This window comes from Diadema antillarum, unplaced genomic scaffold (assembly GCF_040938485.1).
Source record: "Diadema antillarum isolate AM-2024a unplaced genomic scaffold, OU_Dant_1.0 seq00000093_RagTag, whole genome shotgun sequence".
NCBI classification, from domain to species: domain Eukaryota; kingdom Metazoa; phylum Echinodermata; class Echinoidea; order Diadematoida; family Diadematidae; genus Diadema; species Diadema antillarum.
In genome coordinates this window covers 17,501-32,764 of record NW_027271182.1, presented here as the reverse complement: position 1 = coordinate 32,764, position 15,264 = coordinate 17,501, and the positions used below count along the sequence as shown (strand labels likewise).

Sequence of the window (15,264 nt, the reverse complement as noted above, 5' to 3'; positions counted from 1 at the left end):
TATGTAGGTCGGTCGGTTTGCTTAAAGCAACAGAAACTGATTTTTTTTTTTTTTTTTTTTTTTTTTTGCGAAGACGGACAGAGTATGTTGGGGGGGGGGGATAAAGATTAGAATGACAACCATTCGACATGGGTATGGGCGCGGAACTGCTTTCAAAGTTATCAAAACGAGCAGTGTTTTCTCCGCTGGCCCACTATAGACGGATTACTTGAGCCGAAAATCCCGACGTAGGTGTAGAGGTCACTTGATGAGCAGCCAATACCTGTTGTCTCGAAGTCGGTTACACCTGGAGCCTGGTGTAACCTAGTATAAAAGAGTGTAACTTGGTGAAACCTGGTGAAACCTGGTGTAATCTAATGTAACATGGGGTAACTAAGTGTGACCTGGCGTAACCTGGTGTAACCTAGTGTAATTTAGCGTGAAATGGTGTAACAGTTAACACGGCATTTGCTCCTGCCACAATTGCTCCGGTCTTATTTTCTCCAAGGTCTTGGGTTAAAAGGGATAGAGCTCTGATAGGGTTTGAGGTTTAGTTTGAAGTGAGGGTTAGGATTAGGGTTAGGGTTATGTCTGTGAGTAGAAGTTATGTTTGGCTAAGAGTGTAGATATTCATTTTCATGAAAGCAATTGTCGCAGGAGCAAATGTCATAAAAAAAATATATATATTTTTTTGTTTTGGTTACACTTATTGCGCGCGCTAGCAAGGGAGTAACACCTCACTCTTAATAATCATTGTGAATATTCGTACTGTCATCCCTGAAGAAGAGGAAGGTTCCTCGAAAATTCGGATTATTCATTAAAATCAAGATTGACTATTAATGCATTCCCTGCATTCCTCTGTTGTGACTTTATTATTGCTATATATATATATATATATATATATATATATATATATATATATATATACAGGTTATTTGGACTGGTTGCTAGAGAGTAATATATAAATGTTACAAGACAATATTCTATGTGTTAAGCTTTTTGTCTTTTAAATGAGTTTAACGAGCTGTCCACAATGTACAAGTTCTGCCTTTAAATGGACTCCCGGCCTCAATCTTTTTTTTTTCTTTCCCCGAGCATGGATAATGTAACATGTTACAGTTTAAGGATCATTTGTAACTATGTAACTATGTACATGTACGTATTATGTATGCTTTCACTTCATATTACCGCTAATTTTCAAGGTACAGTCAACTCTTACTGTATTTACTCGAGATAAATTGTTATTTTTTTCCTATTTATGTTCTGTGGGAGAATAAGATGAAATAAATTGAATTGAAGAGAAGCGAAAAAAGAAAATAAACACGGTTCTTTTTGGTTAATCTGTTTATTTCTTTTCCTCCTCTCCTTTAGATTTTCGCGCAAAGATCTCCTTTTACGCCTCTTTTCTCTCTCGCTCCTTTTTTCCTCTTTGATATATCGATGTTTCTGTAACAGATCTGTCACTTCCCTATCTATGTTAAGCTTCTTGAAAATGTCTCGCATGCACGCTGCCAATTTGGGTCTCTAAAATGGATTAAAGGCGGCTTTCAGTTGCAAACATCTCGGGGAGCGTGGCGCGTCCGAGGGATGGAAATTGCCCCAGTGTCACATTTGATGCAGCCGGACTGAAAGTTTTTGACCTGTCCCCTCCCCTTCTCTTCCTATCTTTCCCTTCTCTCTCGCTCATTCGATCTCTCTTTTCTCTTTCTTTTCTTTGTCACGAAGAAAATATCGCCATTCACTTCGGTGTTTGCGTGTTCGTCGCGTTCACTTGGGGATGCGTAATCGCATCTAGCATGTGGATTGGGGACTGATATGGATTTAAGCAGATTTCTCTGTCAAAGAAATCTTCCCCACGTCTACTAATCCGCGCAAATAGTGATAAAGAAAAAGGGAAAAAACACACGTAAATGCACTTCCCTGTTTGTCGGTAAAGTTTGATATCGGCACTTGCGTAGCCGGAAGTTGGCTTGCCAACAATACATCCCAATATCCTTAAAATGTCGTCTTGAATTAATAATTGTGGGAGAAGATATCCACAAACTTATAGTTTATTGAACACCTCCCTGAAATTCTTATGTGTATGTTTATGTGGGGAAGTGGGAGGGGGTATTATTTTTTAGACATATTCTTGAACACAAATATCTGCAGTATTAGAAACGACATGTTCGTGTTAAGTTTCACATCTTATTTTCATTTTGTGTGGCACTATTCGTCTGTCGTCTGCCCACCTGTGATGTTGGCTTCGTTTATTTGAATCGACTGGAGTTATTGTAAAAGAAAAGAAAAGAAAAGAAAAGAGACCAAGAAAAAAATGACACTATTCCTTGGCATTCAATCACCAAACTATCTTGTAATCACTGTATGCACCAGCCTACATTGTTTATGCCTGAAATACACGATAATAATGAAGTCCTTCTTAAAAACACTCCAGCACACTTCATAACACTCACACAGCTTGAATTGCTGTGCGTTTTGAATCACCCATCAACAGTACTGAGACGTTGAGATAGGCTTACCGAGATAAGCAAGCGACTATTCGCGAGTACTTTTTGAGAAGTAACCAAGCCAAAGTGGAGTTAACAAGATTCAGGACCTGCCCTACATGTTGAGAAAGGTTTGCCGTTTCTGATTATCCACAAAGTTTACGACATAAGAAGCAAATCACCATTTGCCATTGTATCGAAATATATCACATTTCAGAAATGGAGACAGACAATTTACACATATACTTAACATCATAATGTGTGTGTGTTTGTGTTTGCGTACGTAAATATGAATGATATACAGTACATACTAATATCATACCAAATGTGTTTCTGAAAGTGAAGGACGTACACTTTGGTAGTATGCTTGTTTTGGAACGTGATGTATGGGTTGGGAAGTATGGCGGTGTGATTTTTTTTTTTTTTAACAAAATGACACGGGGGGTAGAGACCGTCACTATTTTCCCCTACATCTTACTGCCTCAGCACATTACATCCGCGGATTGGCTGTCGTATAAGGCGAGGACACGAGTGATTGGGTGTTGAGGAGAAATTTGTACAACGGTCCGAAGGTGTTGAGGCGAGAAGATATTGACTTCCCTGAGCCGTTTTTCTTTCATTCTTTCTTTCCCTCTTTCTTCTTCTTCTTCTTCTTTTTCTTTTTCTTCTTCTTCTTCTTATTCTGCTGGAAATCTCTCATCGTTAATGATGAGAGAGAACACTAAGAAGCCGATGATTACATTAAATTGGGAACACATGAGCATGTCTCGAATGATACATCAGCCAAGATAACAAAGAGGTACACTTTGAACACGTTTAGGGTTGGAAAGCATTCTAGAAAAGGAAAATAATGTTCTCGTAAATAATGCTCTCGTAATAAAAGAGCATCGTCTTATAACTCCACTGGACAACAACAACAACAACAACGGCAAACTGTTGTCGTAAAGTTCTTCTTAGCTTAGGTGCTCGATGTGGCAAAGCCCAGATTCACAGAACTGACTAGATGACTGAGTTTGAATAATGTGTCGGAGGAAAAAAAACACGAAAACGCTGAAGGATCAATTTGCACCTTGACATTAAGACATTTCTTTGTATTCTTGATCGCTTTTTCTCAATATCTAGAATGTCCCCTTGTCTTTGCTGTCGTTGTTATTATATTTTTCACAGTAAGAAATCGTGTTAAGAATTAGAATTTGACCAATTACAATGAATCAAGCTTCGTGTCAACCCACTCGTTATTGTCATTCACTAAGACCCAAACAGACGCCCATGGATACACCTACACAAACACAAATACAAAACAAAAACAACAAAATTATTCTGATGCATTTGCACAAATTTCAACACTGACTGAGAAACGGACAAATTAATTAAGAGAGTGGCAGAAAATTTACAGATGTAAAAAATATCAGAAATGTTAGAAGGGTCGTATTTTACCTACCTGTAATCCCAGAATTGAAGTCTTGTTTCAACGATGTTAAAAACTCTTCTCACTGTTCAAGCCTTCATGCATTGTATGCATGGGTTGTTGAAGCGTCTCCCATATTTTTTTTTTTAATGCCATGTACACTGGATCAACGGTGGCTCTATGTAAGAATCATGCGTAGTTTTGGTGCGGCACGTTCGGCGCCCATTAAACTCTTGAGAGTGGTGCTGCAAATTGGGTGTCAATTTAACCCCTCCCTTCGTCCATCCCCCCCCCCCCATCTCTTCATCTCCCTCTTTTTATTGCCCCCCCCCCCCCTTGCTCCATATCTGATGTCTTACTTCTCTCTACTCTCTCCGTTTGCTTCTTTCTATATTAAGCATACAAACACATATATTGCCTTTTTGAACTGTGTGATGATATTATTTAGTACATTGTACCGAGTGGAACATAATGTTCTTATGCTAAATTGACATTTAACGTGTATCCCTACTTGATTATTTTGAATTAATCAAAGATAATAATAATCACGGCACAATTTTTACTTACATCTGATTCGCGCGTCCTCCTACAAAAAGTCAAGATTTTTTTTTCAACTCTAGAATTCTTTAAAAACACTCTGATGTGACATGTAATAAGCCAGTAAAAAAGTTTCAAGAAAGCTTTCAAGCGTATTTTAACTTTGGAATTAATCAATATGATTCTGAAATAATATGAGATTAGGGGTGTATTTATGTAAATTGCATCTCGTGTATTCTTAATGTGCTTGTGTATGTTTGTTTCTGTACGTATGTGAGTGTGCGTGCTTGTGCCGAATTTTGTGTCAGTTATAGCTTATGGAAAGAAGAGACGAAAAACTTTACATTATTTATTTCCCCTGGGTTAGTTTTAAATACGGCCCATTCCCTTCTCACTTACCACTTTCATTTAAATATTTTTGTTGTTTGTTTTGTCTCATTGCTCGTTATACTTGTCATGTATTATCGTTGTCTCATTTTTAAGTATGCATGCTTTATTAAGTGGAAATAAACGAAAACAAGTGAAAGGGAATACACCCTCGCACACACATACAGCACACACACACACACACGCACACGCACACACACACACCATTTCTGACACGCATACGCACAAACACACATGTACTTCCTCTCTCTCTCTGTGATATCTTCGTTTTTTCCTCTTTCAGTCTGTGAACTTACCTATCTCCAACACACACACACACACACACACACACACACACACACACACAAACACACACACAAACACACACGCAAGCACACACACAAACACATATACTCTTTATAATGCAAACACAAAATACACATGAATGCAGTCCTTATTTCTCTCTCCTTTCTTTCCTTTGGGGTAAAAACCTTTTCCCGCGTGGTATGGAGAATCACATACGATTTTATTCTTCCTTGGGTTTGATCGCTTTCGCCTCAGTCTGTAGAGTTATGCACGCACTTGCAGTGGGGGCGGATTGATTAAGCACTGAAAATAAAAATGAAACTCATGTTGGCATACTGCATTAATGATTACGAGTTTACAATCTCACTCTCTCTCTCTCTGTATCACCCTCTCTCTCCTTCTCCCTCTCTTTCTTTATATCCCTTTCACTCTCTCTCTCCCTCCCCCCCCCCCCCTCTCTCTCTCCCTTTAGTTGTAAGCAGATTGTGGGCCGGAGTTTCTCACTTTAGTAACTTCTGTTTAAACCTGCTATGATCATACCAGGTAAAGAATATTTGCGGATTTCCATTTATATCCCCGACATCACTAGGTATAACCGATAATGGAATAATAATGACGAGATATTATAATTGGCAATCTGCTACTGGGATTATGTACTGTCTTCCCTTACATTTCTTTGTTGAGTTCGTCTGTCTATTTTATACTCTTACAGCTCAAATTGTGGGACATGTAAGTGCATCAGATTCTATGTTGAATGATTTTATGTACTCATTTTAGAATTATCATGAGTTTGTTATTCCTATTCGTCTTCTTTCTGTGTATGTTTTCCAATTTCGAATGGGGCATGTCTAATCACCAAACTTAATTGGAAACTACAAATCCTGTTTTTCGTCAATTGCGCATGCAAACACTGATATAGAGGTATAATGCATGGCAAAGCATCGATGGTTTTTCTTCTCCTTCTTCTTCTTCTTCTTCTTCTTCTTCTTTTTTAATCATTATTATCATTATCATTATCATTTTTATTTTTATTATTATTATTATTATCATTATCATATCTCTATATCTGTCTATCTATCCATCTATCTCTATCTATCTATCTATCTATCTATCTATCTATCTATCTATCTATCTATCTCTTTCTCTCTCTCTCTCTCTCTCTCTCTCTATCTATCTATCTATCTATCTATCTATCTGTTCATTCCCCTTGTTTGTCGCATTGCACTGGTGTTTCCCCTTCAAAATCAAGTCGTATTCCATTGATCTCTTTTGCTCTTACACATAGTAAAGTATGGAGTGTAACCTTTGCATTTTTATTGTGGTTTTCCAAGTAGATCCATCAATGTTCGATCCCTTCATAATCTTTCTGAATGAAAAGATTTTGTAGTCCTCTGCGAGAACGTAGTACCATGAGATTGTATTTTTCAAAGCAGATAAAGGAAAAGGAGAGAAACCCCTTGATGAATACAGTTTTGCCTCAGCAAACGTTTTGTTAGAAGCGACATAGAATCATTTGAAACCTCGACGCATACAGGTGCAAAAGGGTAAACGCAGGCAGATTGTGTATCTAGGTATAGAACTGAAATGGTGATGTTATTCAAAATGCCTAACCATGCCTAAAGGTTGGGTTATGGACTAGAATTTTCCGCTCAAACCATGTTCCGAAGAAAATTCGTATACATTGTACCATCCACTCAAATGGACAGTAAATAATTTCACTGCGGCGAAGAAAAAAAAAAGGGACAAACGAAACGTCAAAGGGATTTCATAGGTAAAGCCATGCTGAGGGAATTAAAATGAAGAACCGGGGAAATGTATCTTGATGTTTTCCTTCTTTCAGCACCCACATGCACACACACTCACCCCCACATGCACACACACGCACACACACACACACACACACACACACACACACACACACACACACACACACGCACGCACACATATCTTTACAAATCCAATCAATTTCTGCTTAATATCGGCATAAAATTGGCACAAACCGAGACGATATTAAAAGGAAAAAAAAATACATGCAACGCGCACAGCCGCGCTGACACTTGTCAGATAACAAAAATGGAGTTTATAGACTCAGAGAGACGGGAACATGGCATGCCAGAGCGATAAGTATATACGTATAAAGGACGAGATATAAGAGAGAAAACGAAAGATACTGTGAGAATAAATAGTTCAGCAGAGGAGTGAACTTAAAGAATGTGACAGCGTCGACCTGACGCAGTAAAGGTCGACGTTGTCACAGTAAATGTTTTTAATGAATTCTGTAGAGCCCAAATGACTTATGGGGGAAATCACCAAGCAACATTGGTTTTATCATACAAGACAAAAAGATGGGTCACCTGATAATTATGATTGTCAGCTCCATATATCTTCTTCCTTTCTTTGAATGGAGGGTGAAAGTAGGTTAGTTAAGGCTTCCTTCGTACGATTATCTGTGATCTGTGATCTGTGAGGTGAGGTGAGGGATCTGTGAGGTGCCCACGTTGTACAAGCATAGTCTTTTAAATGGGTACCTCCACTTTTTTTTGGCAGAATGTATAAATATGTCTGTATGAAAAATGCCTAAATTTGTAATGATTATTGACAAATGTTATCCTTTGCTATCTATGTATCATTCCTTCAAACGTATGTCGAATCTATATTTTTTGTACATTCTGTTGAAAAGAAGTGAAAATAAAACCTTTGAATTGAATTGAATTGAATTATTTATTTTCTCGCTCACACTTAATCAAACTAAGTAACATAACAAGAATTAATGTTAATACATAAGGAGTCGTAGTGCTCCAGTTGATGAAACCGCTGGCACTCATTCGTAAGGTCCGTGGTTCAAGTCCTCTGACAGCAGCTGCTGTGCCCTAATGCCACAGTCACACACGGCCGGATTTCGAAACCGGGTCCATAAAGAATTAAAACCGTAACGACCCTATTCGAGCAGTAGATACCCGCATTGACCCGCATCGTAACCCGTGTCAATTTCTCATGGATTCCGGGGGCTACGACTCGGCGGTGAAAAATGTTTGGTCATGTTCAAAATTTTTCCCACGGATTTCAATTCCGTATTGATATCCGAATTGACTCGGTTCGAACCGCATTGACTCGCATCGACCCGCTGCAACCCGCAGCGTGAAACCGTATGGACCCTTGCCATATACCGCGTTGCCTTCATGCAGATGATGAAAAGGTTTACATCCGGGTCGGTACGGGTCGAAGCGGGTTGACACGAGTCGATAGGGATTCAGTTAAGATTTAAAGCGGATTTTGTACGGTTCGATGCGGGTCAATACGGGTCTCTACGGTTCGAACAGGGTCGACCAGGTCGACAGGGTCGGCCATGTGTGACTGCAGCATAAATTACCATCCATTCCGGGACTAATCCGGCTCATTTTCACCCGGATCAAATCCGTTTTTGTGACCCGGCCGTGTGTGACTGTAGCATTAGGCAAAGCACTTTGTCCTCATTCCCCACTCTTTAGGAACGAACTGAAAGGACAAATCCACCTTCATACACAGTACATGTGGCCTGAGTGAATGCAGCACTATTGGTATAATAGTGAAATCAGAACCAAGGAAAGTTTTTGGGAAAATCTGGCAATCTGTTCAAATTCATGAATTTGTAAAGTATTTGCTCAGTCACTGCTGGATGAGAAGACTACTACAGTGTATGATGTCACAATGTGTAGAACGATATAAGGAATATATAAAGAGAACTTCACAAAATTTATTTTATTTTATGAAAAAGTGCACATTTCTTCGACATGTGACTGACGTATGTTACACACCATTCCCCTGCCTTCTGAAAGAGGTAAGTCAAGTGTTCTTTTATCATGCGAGAAAAGTGAAATTATGCTGACTTTTTCTTCATATTATCTTTACATTGCTGTACATTTGTGACATCACAACCTGTAGTAGTCTTCTTATTCAGCAGTGACTGAGCAGAAACTTTAAATGTACCTTTTGAACGGATTGTCCGATTTTCCTCAAACCCTCACTAATGTATTCTACCAATACTGCTGCATTCACTCAATCCACATTTCGTTTCATTTCATTTGTTTCCATATCCAAATAATACAAAACAATTGCAAACTAGGATAATCCATTTTGCTCAAGAAGGTGAAGTGTCGCGAACCACTGATACAAATGCCTATGTCTGTGAAGGTGAACTTGCTCTTCAATGCTGTTGTCTCGTGATATCTTGCTCATTAGGTATTATCATAGATTTCTTCCATACACATACACAATTGCACCCAATAGAAAGTGTAACATACGCAAACAGAAAAACTGACCAGAATGAACATTATTTATTTACAAGTGGAAAAATAGAAATTGTATAACAAACTTTTCCAAAAGAAAAAGAAATACAGCCCATAGATGGCGCTGTTTTGAAGATCGATCAGACCCATGAGATTAAAGCTTTTTTCTATGATCAACAATAAACATGGCTTCAACTTCTGCGCATTCTACTGTTTATAATCAAGCACATGCATACAAATCATGCATACAGACTATTCAAATATGTTTCACAGCAAGACATCACACCTTTATTGGGAAGTGTAGGGATTTTTTACCACTTTAAACTGTATATCAACGATCAAATGAAGAAAAAGATAATTACAGACTTAATCAAAAGAAGACATTATAAAACTGGAATACATACATGTTTGCAAGAAAAATATTTACAGAAATTGTCTGTTTAGACTTTAAATCATTGAATGAGACTACCATAACTTTTTTAATCTTTTATTTCGCAGATATCAATTACTGCCAAGATTACATCGTTGTACAAACGTTTCTGTAAAGAAAAATCCTAACTTCTTTAACATAATCAAAAGAACAAATTACAGATTGCGTACTGGTATTTTACTGTAAATGGCACTGAATAGTGAAAACAACATTGCATTTTTATTTCGGTCTTTACAATTCCTTACAAAGTCCTTTACAATTAACACAAAAAAAAAATGGGACAAAATATACAAAGAGGCGAGGTACCAATATGAGAAGAAAAAAAAAAAAGAATCAAAGGAAAACAGCGGTCATGTTATACGACAAAACAGTAAATACAACAGCAAACAGCCACCGTCCGGTGAGCCACGCGAACTTCAATTTTGTCAGCAGAAACAAAACCTAATGGGTATATTTCCCTTTCTATTCTCTCACGCCGACACCAATTTTGTCGCACGTTCCGCGTGTGAAGTCTGAGCAGGCAAATGCAGTTATTACGTCTTTCTGAATCTTTTGTTCTCATGCAAGGCGACACATGTCAAGGGCAATTCATCCTTGACTTAAGGGACTGTACATTAATATATTTATGGAAAAAAAAAGGATCGGTAGCGCGCCTTGAATTGTAAGGGAGTAAAGTTTCCACACATAAATGTCGTCCAAAAGGTCTGCTTTTTTTCAAAGGTTAAAAACAATTTTGACGAAATTATGACCTGCTGAAAAAATGCAACTGCGGAGAACGACACCACATGATATAAAAGGAAATGAGGGGAACGGTACGCTGAAGTGAAGCCAACACTGACATTGAAGTTAACGCAAAGTGAAATTAATGCTACTATTATCTGCTCCCAGAACATTATTGCGTCCATTTTTACGATCTTCAAATATGGGGGCTTGTATATTTTAGTACACGACAGATATCTCGTTTCATTGACATGACGTCTCAAATTTGTGAAACCATGCAAGCGATCATGATTCTGCCTGTGAACCTGATCTCTTTTGTAAATTTTTATGTCAATGCATGACTTGCTGATAAGTTGTCATTACGCTGCGGTCTAAAATTGAATCGAGGTTTCTGCGGAAACCAACGCTGTTCAGCAGCACAAACAATTAAGCAAGCCTCTCACTTATTCTCTTAACAAGTACTCCGACAATCCATCTTATGAATGGGATAATAATTCTTTTTTTTTTTTTTTGGGGGGGGGGGGGAGGGGGAGGAGGAGTTCTTGCGCAGTGGCTAGTTTCAAAGCAAGAGTCAGTGTTACAGGTAAGTTGCGATGCACCATGGACGAATATACAGTAATAAACGTGTGTATTGATGTACCAGCTTAATAACTATCAGCATTTCCTGTTGGTAATTGTCTAATTGTTACCTTCTATTGTATATACATGTGTTTTATCATCATTTATACTGCATGCACTGCACGTTATATTATCTTTACTAACAAATCCACAGTAACAAAGCTGTCACGAGGCAGAGATCTTGCTGGCCGTGACAAGACATACATTAACAAACTGAGCAATACGTTGAAAATGAATTAATACGTCCTCCCTTGTCGATCAGACTTTAAACAGTATAACACCTCTTGTCGACGTCATATTGCTCAGGAATTCTTTTGGGGAATTTTGATGGTGACCTGAGCAGGGAGGGAAAAAAGAAGAGAAATGAAAGCAATAACAACAATTGTAACGAAAAGTAGAAATCCTGGCACTGGTAACAAGACGCTGGAGCTAGATTACCTGTGGAGTTGTATATCAGGAGACGGGCATAAATTTGACATTTGATGGTATACGGCATACAAGGTGTACAGGGATGGTGGATATCCAAGTTACTGCTCGTTCTACGCTCAGACGGGAAATAATGTGAAACCTTCGTTAGTTAGATTTCGTGACGTGGAAGGGAATGTCTGGAAAATGTTCTCACTTTGTGTGAGCATTTATTGGTTTATCCTGAGGCAGAGAGTCTGCCCCTCACAATAAATATTATAGAATAAAAGAATCAACACGTAATAAACTTGACTATTTCATTTCTCCCTGACAAAGTGACACAATAAATTTCTTAAAATAAAATAAACACACATTATCAACCTCCACACATACAAGTAAGCACTCAAACACATGATCACTTCTTTACATATATGTAAACTGTGCGTAATCGTGCTTTTGTTTCGCTTTGTTTCAACAAGTGTTTTTATATGACAAATTATAGTGATTTTTCTGATTTTTACGTTGATGGCGTATACTTCATTAAATTTTGGTCGCACGACACAATCAGTGAAATCGGTATACAGACAGGTATTAACACAGATAAGAAACAGAATCAAAATGATACATGTCATTCTTGTTATAACCAAAATATACAAAAAGAAATGAAAGAAACGCTGAAAGAAAAGCTGCAAAGAAATTTCTTACCGTTTTCACTTCGGTGTACGCTTCCAGACCATATTCGCCGAGTTCTCGGCCGTGTCCCGACATCTTGTAACCACCAAAAGGCGCACCGCAACTCACAACATTGTAGCAGTTCACCCTTTAAACAGAAAAAGGAGTAAGACACAAACACGCCACATTACGACTGATGCAAAGGAATATGATTACAGTGACAGGGTTGAACTTCTATGCCATACAATGAGCATGCACATCGCTATGGTTGATATGGTAACAAAGACACAAAATGGGTATCTAGAGAGGTTAACACAAACTCTTGAAGCTATATATGTGTGCGAAATGATTGTATAAAATGGTCTACATAAATACTGGTCGATGATTGGTCATATTACAACCACGTGACTAATGTCACGCGGATCGAAATCGTTTTATTGCAAGAAGTGACGTCACATCAGGTAATTCATTTCCAGAATTTGACTGGCTGTAGATGGGGCTAGAAGAAAGTGATGTGTATTCATGTTGACATCGTTGTAATATGTAACACAGCCCCCTGGGAATGACTATCCCCCCCCCCCCGCCTCTTGAGACAATATTTTCCCTCAGTGCTGCGCGCTTTATGCTCTTGAGGGAATACCCCCCCCCCCCCCTCCCCGTGGGCATCATGGCAGGGACGTCACGTGTGATTATCACACCGTTAAACTACAAAATCTTTAAAGTGTTGTGTTATATCATGTAAATATGTATTTAAAGTAATATAGAAAATCAACATTGCACGGAGACCTGTTCTATCTCCCTCTCTATTTCAAATTCAAGGTATCCCAGCGCTGGTGATTATTCAAGCTTTCGGTATTTGCCTGTTGGAAGGGCGACCTCGAGATGTAATATGAGTTTTGTCGCAGTGAAACTGAAACGGGTGACTGAACCACATCTCTCTTTTCACTGTGTCCATTGACATCTTCAATTAACGTAGTAAACATCTTTCATTGATCTTTTTTTTTCACTATCTTCAGATCTTCTCAGCCGGCGGGGCAATTTGCGGAAAAACATCTGATTTGTATGCAAATCGCTTAGGAAGGGATATAAATCAAAGTCAGTCGATCTTTTGAATGAATCATGAGTCTGGTCTACCCTAAGGAATCGACAGGAGTAATACAGCTTGTTCCTCCCGGAAATCATCTTCAACTGCCATAGGCATTTTAGTCATTTATTTATTTCTTGTCATTTACGTTGTATATTCCTTCATCAAAAGCTCAAAGTATAGTTTCAATTGAAAGTGAATTGAAATTCAAGATGATCTTTTTGGACAAGAAGTCTTAGATACGCGAAAAGACGTTTACTAGGCATGCTAGGCGATGGTTTTTGGAATATTAAAATACAGAAAAAAAATTACAACGAAACAAAATGAATACTATTTCGTTAATAAAAATTACAGATTTCAATTACAAGGAGTCATGTACAACCGATGTACTCTTTTGTGTTATTTTCATTAAAAGATCAATAAAATATATTTTTTTTACATTGATTATGTAATTGTTCTGTTAATCAAGAAAATAAGCACACCCATGACTTTAAAATGTCTCAATTACACCAAAACTACAGTCTCCGAGCCGAAGAATGCGCGAGCGAACAGAAATAAAAATATAAACACTTTGAATTTGCCGTAGAATTAAGCTTTGAAAATTACCACGTCCACCATTTGAGTTTAAGTAAAGAATGATTGTGCCAACAATGACGCTGTGTTTGTAAAAATAGCAAATACGCAGTAGCAAAAAAACAAAAACAAAAACAAAAAAAAAACAAAGCAAAAAACAGCAACAACAACTCATCATTAAAAACTTTTCTATTTCCTTTTATCATAGGCCTAGATGATAAACGTGTACACAAACACACCAACACACACATACACATAAACATACACGCACACACACACATGTATCATCTCACTCCGGGAATATATAACACTACTTGGAATCATATCTTTTTGAGGTGTTATCAATATGTTGTTAGTTATATACTAGCCCCCCCCCCCCCTCAAAAAAAAAATCACATGCAATTCATCCTACCTGGCTGAGGGTGTAATTATTTGAAACATTTCGCCTCATAACCTGGGTTATTTGTTATCTGATATATGTAGATCTTGTTAGATCCATTTTCTGTAATATCTGTTGTATATTTCTGTAGTGTTATTTGTCTGTTTCGTTTGACTTTTATGAATGAGTTTGTGACACAGGGCCTCTAGGGAGAACAGTGCATTGACTACTGATAGGGCCACCCTGTATAAATATGACTAGATAAATAAATAAATAAATAAATAAATGAATATAAGTGTCGTAAATATAAGTGAGTATTTGATTTTAAAGTAAACTTTTACGTACGTCACGGTTTGACATTAGCGGTGGCCCGGTAGCCCGGTGGCCCGGTGGCCCGGAGCCAGTGCAAATTGATGTTGGGCCACCAAATTTCTCAAAAAACTATCTTTTGGTTACCAGATCTGGGCCTCGTTTTATCAAAAGATAAAATCGATTTTAAATTTCCTTCCTACACAGGCTGCCATAGACTTACAGTTGAAATCAACTTTATAATCAATTTTTAACTCTTCATAAAACAGGGCCTTGGCAGATAAAATTCAAAATGATTTTTTTTCTTATGTTTCCTTTTATTTTGGGTCAGTACAATTCTTTTTCCATGCCGCCAAAGTTTCAAATTCATAGATTTAAGTGGCCCGAACGTGCCATCAGACAACAAAGTTAGTTTGGAGCCCTACATAATGTACATAATCATTCTTAAAATTGAGGAATATACATCCCCAACATGTTTGCTGTCTCTTGGCTAGACATACCAAACAGTTCCGGCCCGTAAGCTGTTTGAATAGTACAGCGCCTTGTCAATATCCTTGGTGAAGACCGCTGCAGCAAGGCCGTACTCGGTGTTGTTTGCCCTTTCGATGATATCATTCATGTCGCTGAACTTGAAGATACTCTGCACGGGACCAAATATCTGTAAAGGAAAGATCCGGGAATATATAACACTACTTGGAATCATATCTTTTTGAGGTGTTATCAATAT

The 15,264-nt window shown here is 38.0% G+C and overlaps 1 protein-coding gene across 1 annotated transcript in view; it reads right to left on the bottom strand.

Annotated features, from left to right (window-relative positions):
• Positions 1-11,013: 11,013 nt before the first annotated feature.
• The window catches only part of LOC139726603 (aldehyde dehydrogenase X, mitochondrial-like), an 18,165-nt gene continuing 13,914 nt past the window's right edge, over positions 11,014-15,264 (bottom strand). Inside the window, exons 11-13 of the mRNA XM_071637593.1 lie at positions 15,038-15,195; positions 12,226-12,340; positions 11,014-11,450 (exon numbers count right to left, since the gene is read on the bottom strand). Of these exons, the coding sequence (XP_071493694.1) occupies positions 11,418-11,450; positions 12,226-12,340; positions 15,038-15,195 (306 nt within the window). The 3' untranslated portion in view covers positions 11,014-11,417. The remainder of the gene's footprint in view (positions 11,451-12,225; positions 12,341-15,037; positions 15,196-15,264) is intronic.